At 41.7% G+C, this 7,192-nt stretch overlaps 1 protein-coding gene across 6 annotated transcripts in view; it reads right to left on the bottom strand.

Annotated features, from left to right (window-relative positions):
- Positions 1-288: 288 nt before the first annotated feature.
- dok7a (docking protein 7a) overlaps positions 289-7,192 on the bottom strand; it is a 20,121-nt gene continuing 13,217 nt past the window's right edge. For 3 of the 6 annotated variants that reach the window (XM_087262404.1, XM_087262406.1, XM_087262408.1), the window contains 5 exons: positions 6,850-7,192; positions 4,799-4,884; positions 2,193-2,268; positions 1,855-1,986; positions 289-957 (listed from right to left, as the gene is read on the bottom strand). The exon at positions 6,850-7,192 is cut by the window's right edge. In XM_087262404.1, coding sequence (XP_087118530.1) covers positions 812-957; positions 1,855-1,986; positions 2,193-2,268; positions 4,799-4,884; positions 6,850-7,192 — 783 coding nt within the window. In that variant the 3' untranslated portion in view covers positions 289-811. The remainder of the gene's footprint in view (positions 958-1,854; positions 1,987-2,192; positions 2,269-4,798; positions 4,885-6,849) is intronic. The other 3 variants (XM_087262405.1, XM_087262407.1, XM_087262409.1) reach the window with 1 other exon arrangement.

Below are 7,192 nucleotides of genomic sequence, written 5' to 3'. Positions count from 1 at the left end.
ACACAGGGAGAACATACAAACTCCACACAGAAACACCAACTGACCCAGCCGAGACTCGAACCAGCAACCTTTTTGCTGTGAGGCGACAGTGCTAACCACTGAGCCACCATGCCGCCACACTTTACTATAGTATAACTTAAAAACACAAAATTATTTACTATGATTTCTATAATAAACAGTATTTTTTGTGAGGATAATGCCTTTTTTTTAAATACAACTATAATATAACTATAAAATAATTATAATGTACATTTAATATACCCAATGTAACATGTACAGTAAGCGGCAGCAGTATAAGATGTTTATTATTTGACAGTAAAACTGCAAACACAATATATGAGGATATAACCGCAGTAAAAATAGAGTTAAATATATCTAAATATATAAAAACAGCAAACAGCAGCAGCAAAAGACACGAGCGCTGACTCCAAACTGAATCCAAAATCAGTGGTTTGCTGTCAAATGGATATCTTCACATGACTCTGTGCTCTCTCGTTTAGAAAAGCAGCAGATATAATAGAGGCAAGTAAACAGAATGAGGAGTAATACTAAAATATTAAAAGGGAATCCGTGTAACAGAGAACAAGGCATTTCTTGTTTTGTGCATTTCACAAATTTCTCTGGAAGTTCTGTAATCATCTCAACATGACGTATTCATGCAGAGTGTGCGAATGTGTCTGTGTTTGTGTTTATATGTGTGTGTGTGTGTATGATTGCATTCATGTATTTGTGTGTATTTATATTTGGTTGTTTATGTTGGTGTGTATGTGCTTTGGTCAGTGTTTCAGTGTTTCTTCTTCACTCTCTGTGTTCACTCCTCTTTCTTTCTTCTACTTCTTCTGTGCTGCTCCAGTCTCTGCAGGCCTTCCTCTCGCCCCAGTGCATGCTGGGAACCCGCTCTGTGAGCCGCTTCCGTCGCACTGATGTCGATCTGAGCATATTTACTGCAATTTCTCCCTGCAGAACAAACCCAACATCAACAACACAGAGCCAACGCAACACTATACTCTATATTTAAAATATTCTACTATATTTAAATACAGTATACTCTATATTCACTATACTATATTTAAATATACTATACTCTATATTCACTTTACTATAAATATTCTTTACTCCATATTCACTATACTATCTTGAAATATACTACACTCTATATTCACTATACTCTATTTAAATATACTATACTCTATATTCACTATACTATATATAAATATACTATACTCTATATTCACTATACTCTATTTAAATATACTATACTCTATATTCACTATACTATATATAAATATACTATACTCTATATTCACTATACTCTATTTAAATATACTATACTCTATATCTATTACACTATATTTAAATATACTATACTCTATATCTATTACACTATATTTAAATATACTATACTCTATATCTATTACACTATATTTAAATATACTATACTCTATATTAACTATACTCTATTTAAATATACTATACTCTAGATTCACTATACTATATATAAATATACTATACTTTATATTCACTATACTATATTTAAACATACTATACTCTTTATTCACTATACTATATTTAAATATACTATACTCTTTATTCACTATACTATATTTAAATATACTATACTCTATATATAAATATAGTATATAATTACACTACTCTTTATTCACTAAACTATACATATAAATACACTAAACTCTATATTCACTATACTATATTTAAATATACTATACTTTATATTCACTATACTATATTTAAACATACTATACTCTTTATTCACTATACTATGCTTTTTAATGTACTTTTTACTCTACTTTTTTCCCATTTTAAGTGTATGTTGTTATTGTTGTTTTTCAACACCTCTGAAAGTGGCAGCAGTGCTCGACTCCTGCAGCTCCAGATCCATCATGTAGTTCAGCTGTTTTCTGCATGAGGGGCTAATGGGAATATTCACATACGTCACTGCATCCCTCAGTCTGTCTGAACCCTCTGCTGGAAACACACAAACGCGCACTTACACTAGCTGAAACAGCAATCAGATGCACAACACACACACACACACACACACACACATACACACACACACACACACACACACACACACACACACACACACACACATACACACACACACACACACACACACACACACACACACACACACACACACACACACAGAGACACACACACTAGTTTACCATCAGTCGCAGGATGGAAACTCCTCTGAGATCCAGCAGCAGTTGACAGCAGATCATACCTGCTCCACTCGTCTGACTGAAACACAGAAAACACACCTTAGTTAGTCTGAATCCTGCTTAAAATGTGGCGTGTTGACACCGGTTTCACCTGTGACCTGTCTGCACAGGCTCAGTCTGAGAGCTCGGCATTATCTGCTTATACAGACAGAATCAAGCTTTCAACGGGAAAAGAAAAACTGTTTCTAACTAATTACTGAATTGATTTGTCTAGCATGCAGCATGATGAAACATGCTAACCATCTGATCAACCATTATGGGCTGTGGTGATAAACGGATGCATTGGGATTTGTAAAATAGTTTCTGCAGACGGCACTCTAGGCTAGTTTTTAACAATAGACAGCGCTCTACAATAGTTTTTAACAGCAGATGATGCTCTAGGCTAGTTTATAGCAGCAGATGCCGCTCTAGGCTAGTTTATAGTAGCAGATGGCGCTCTAGGCTAGTTTATAAGTGCAGATGGCGCTCTAGGTTAGTTTATATTAGCAGATGGCGCTCTAGGCTAGTTTATAGTAGCAGATGCCGCTCTAGGCTAGTTTATAACTGCAGATGGCGCTCTAGGCTAGTTTATAACTGCAGATGGCGCTCTAGGCTAGTTTATAGCAGCAGATGCCGCTCTAGGCTAGTTTATAACTGCAGATGGTGCTCTAGGCTAGTTTATAGTAGCAGATGCCGCTCTAGGCTAGTTTATAACTGCAGATGGCGCTCTAGGCTAGTTTATAGTAGCAGATGGCGCTCTAGGCTAGTTTATAGCAGCAGATGCCGCTCTAGGCTAGTTTATAACTGCAGATGGTGCTCTAGGCTGGTTTATAACTGCAGATGGTGCTCTAGGCTAGTTTATAGTAGCAGATGCCGCTCTAGGCTAGTTTATAACTGCAGATGGTGCTCTAGGCTAGTTTATAGCAGCAGATGCCGCTCTAGGCTAGTTTGTAACTGCAGATGGTGCTCTAGGCTAGTTTATAGCAGCAGATGCCGCTCTAGGCTAGTTTATAACTGCAGATGGTGCTCTAGGCTAGTTTATAGCAGCAGATGCCGCTCTAGGCTAGTTTGTAACTGCAGATGGTGCTCTAGGCTAGTTTATAGCAGCAGATGCCGCTCTAGGCTAGTTTATAACTGCAGATGGTGCTCTAGGCTAGTTTATAGCAGCAGATGCCGTTCTAGGCTAGTTTATAACTGCAGATGGTGCTCTAGGCTAGTTTATAGTAGCAGATGCCGCTCTAGGCTAGTTTATAACTGCAGATGGCGCTCTAGGCTAGTTTATAGCAGCAGATGCCGCTCTAGGCTAGTTTATAACTGCAGATGGTGCTCTAGGCTAGTTTATAGCAGCAGATGCCGCTCTAGGCTAGTTTATAACTGCAGATGGTGCTCTACAATAGTTTATAGTAGCAGATGCCGCTCTAGCCTAGTTTATAGTAGCAGATGGCGCTCTAGGCTAGTTTATAGTAGCAGATGGCGCTCTAGGCTAGTTTATAACTGCAGATGGTGCTCTAGGCTAGTTTATAGTAGCAGATGCCGCTCTAGGCTAGTTTATAACTGCAGATGGTGCTCTAGGCTAGTTTATAGTAGCAGATGCCGCTCTAGGCTAGTTTATAACTGCAGATGGTGCTCTAGGCTAGTTTATAGTAGCAGATGCCGCTCTAGGCTAGTTTATAGTAGCAGATGCCGCTCTAGGCTAGTTTATAACTGCAGATGGTGCTCTAGGCTAGTTTATAGTAGCAGATGCCGCTCTAGGCTAGTTTATAACTGCAGATGGTGCTCTAGGTTCGTTTTTAGTAGCAGATAATACTCTAGGCCAGGGGTCACCAATCTTGTTCGTGGAGGTCTGGTGCCCTTCAGGGTTTAGCTCCAACTTGCCTCAACACACCTGCCTGGGTGTTCAAGTATAACTTGTAAGAGCTTGATTAGCTTGTTCAGATGTGTTTGATTAGGGTTGGAGCCAAAATCTGCAGGATACCGGACCTTCAGGAGCAAGTTTGGTGATTCCTGCTCTAGGTTCATTTTTAACAGCAGATGGCGCTCTAGGCTAGTGTTGAACAGTAGATGGCTCTCTAGGCTAGTTTTGTAATATAAGATGATGCTTTAGTCTTGTATTTACCTGTATATGGAGTGCTCTTGGCTAGTTTTCAGCTGCAGACAACAATCTAAGCTAGATTTAAACAAAAAGCTAGTTTATGACGGCACATCATGCTCATGGCTAGTTTAAAACGGCAGGTTAGGTCACACTTTATTTTGATGGTCCGTTTGTTGGATTAAGGTACACTGCATCTACAAGCCAACTAATTCTCATTAGATTATAAGTAGACTGTTAGGTTGGGGTTTGGGTTTGGGTTAGGGTAAGTTGACATATTCTTGCAAAGTTTTTTTATAGTCAGTTAAATGTCTGTTAAAGGAGCAGAATCAGTAGATATTAAGCAGACAGTCTACTAATACTCAAATGAAGCATCAAAATAAAGTGTTACCGCAGGTTGTATTAAACAGTTAACAGCACTCTAGGCTCGTGTTTAACTGTAGACAGACTAGACTGCATTTATTAAGTAATATTAAGTTACCTCTGCGCTTCTCTCTGTTCGGCTGTCCATGATTTCATAGTCAGGATCTGCTCTTGCTTTCTCAGGCCAGATTCTCTCTTTGTTTTCTGCACAAAGATAAACCACAGCACCAACTCAGAGTCAAACACAAACAGTATAGCATATATTTCCCAGATGAAAAAAATGTCATGTCATGATCTGCCACTTATCCAGGGCCGGGTTGTGGGGGCAGCAGTCTCAGGAGAGAAACCCAGACTTCCCTCTCCTGAGATACTACTCCAGCTCCTCCAGGGGGATCCTGAGGCTTTCGTAGGCAAGTAGAGAGACATAGTCTACCTAGAGTGTCTTGGGTCATCCTCTGGGTATTACACCGGTGGGACAAGCCCAAAAACACCTTCCTAGGTAGACATCCAGGAGGCATCCTGAACCGATTGCTGCTGCCACCGCACTGATTCACCAGCAAACTCACGCTCTATCCTTTTCTTGCTCATAAACAAATCCAAGAGAACTCCTACATTCGAGATAAGGACTCTCCTCCATCCTGGAAATGGCAAGCCACCTTTACCAGTCAAGCATCATGACCTCGGATTTGGAGTTGCTGATTCTCATATCTGCTGCATCACACACAGCAGCATACTGCCCCAGTGTCGCTGAAGGTCCCGGTCTGATAACGTCAACAGAATGACATCAACTGCAAATAGCAGAGATTGAATCCTGTGGTCCCGAACCAGACCTAAGCTGTATCTATTAATTCTGTCCATAAAAATTATAAACAGAACCGCTGCAAAGGGCAGCCCTGTTGAAGTCAAGCATGCACCAGGAGCAAATCTAACTTATTGCAGGCAATGCGAACCAAACTCCTGATTCATTCATAAAGACCAGATAACCCTTACCAGAGCACTTCGTACCTCCTAGTCTCAGAGCACCCCCACAGAATGCCATGAGGGACACAAGTCCACAAAGCACATGAAAACTCCCATGAACCCTCGGCTCCCTAAAGAGGGTATAGAGCTCATTCGGTTTCATAGCCTGAACAAGAAATGCATTGTTCCTTCTGAATCTGACGTTCTAATATCAGCCGGATTCTCCTCTTCAGTACACTGGCATAGACTTTTCCTGGCAGGCTGAGGAGGGTGATCCCCTATAGTTGGAACACACCCACTACTCCCTCTTTTTAAAAATGGGAACCACCACCTTGTTTGCCCACTCCTGTGGTACTGTCCCCAACCAGTGATATTGTACAGGTGTGAAAACCAAGACAGCCTCACAACATCCAGAAACATGAGGTACTCAGGACATATCTCATCCCCCCGCAGTCTCAATGACCTCAACTTTGGTGATGGGTGAATCCACCCCTGCATCCCTGGTCTCTGCTTCCTCAAAGGAAGACAGGTCAGGGGAATTGAGGAGATCCTCAAAGTATTCCTTCCACTGTCGGACAAGATCCCTAGTCGAGATCAACAGCTCCCCACTTCCACAAGAAATGATGTAGCTGAAACACTGATTCCCCTTTCTGAGGCACCTGGCGGTTTGCCAGAATCTCTTTGAGGTCCACTGATAGTCTTCCTCCATGGTCTGCCCAAACTCTTGCCAGGCCGGAGTTTTTGCTTCCGTGACCGCCCAGACTGTAGCACTCTTGGGCTGTCAGTATCCATCAGCTGCCTAGGGAGTCATGCAAGCCAACCAGGTCTAGTAAGATGACGGCACCCCTTACTTCTGGTTTCCACTGCCAGGTTCGTGGGTTGCCACCAGGACAAGCAGCAAAGGGCACAAACACTTGCATTCATATCAATAAAGCAGTCAAAAATGATAACACACTCCATTCTCGAGCCTCCCTCGGGATCTGGTCAAAGTTCTTCCAGAGGTGAGACTTGAAGAATCATTTAACATTTGGTTTACCCATATGTTTCGCAGAGGACCCTCACAATACGTTTGGGCCTGCAAGGTCTGCCAGTGGATCTAACTATAATCTGAAAAACCCCTTACATGAAAAAATACTATAGTAATTCATAGTAAACAGTACTATTGTATTTGAACCACACACACATGAATACAGATTTCGAGTCCCTCACCTTCCTCAGGTATTCGCTGCAGAGAGATCGGCCGGCTGAGAGGCTCCACAGATGAAGAACAGAAGGATTCTGGCCTATTGGAAATACTGTTTCTCTTTAGATGATCCTGGAATGAAGCATCTCTGGATCTGGAGGTCCTGCAGTGTCCCTCTCCTGTCCTGCACTGGGTGCAATTTTCATACAGGACGGTGTGTTTGCTGTGGACAGCCCGTCTGGAGCTCATGGCCTCATACACACTGCAACACTCAGACTTCACCACTGGACTGTAGTGTGACAGCAGATCAGACAGACAGGAGACGTAGCCTTCAACTGCTTTCTCATTGGTCGGTGGATTTCCAGAAGA

Source organism: Danio rerio, chromosome 7, assembly GCF_052040795.2.
Source record: "Danio rerio strain M-AB ecotype USA chromosome 7, GRCz13ab, whole genome shotgun sequence".
Lineage (NCBI taxonomy): Eukaryota > Metazoa > Chordata > Actinopteri > Cypriniformes > Danionidae > Danio > Danio rerio.
This window is presented reverse-complemented; position numbering and strand designations above follow the sequence as displayed.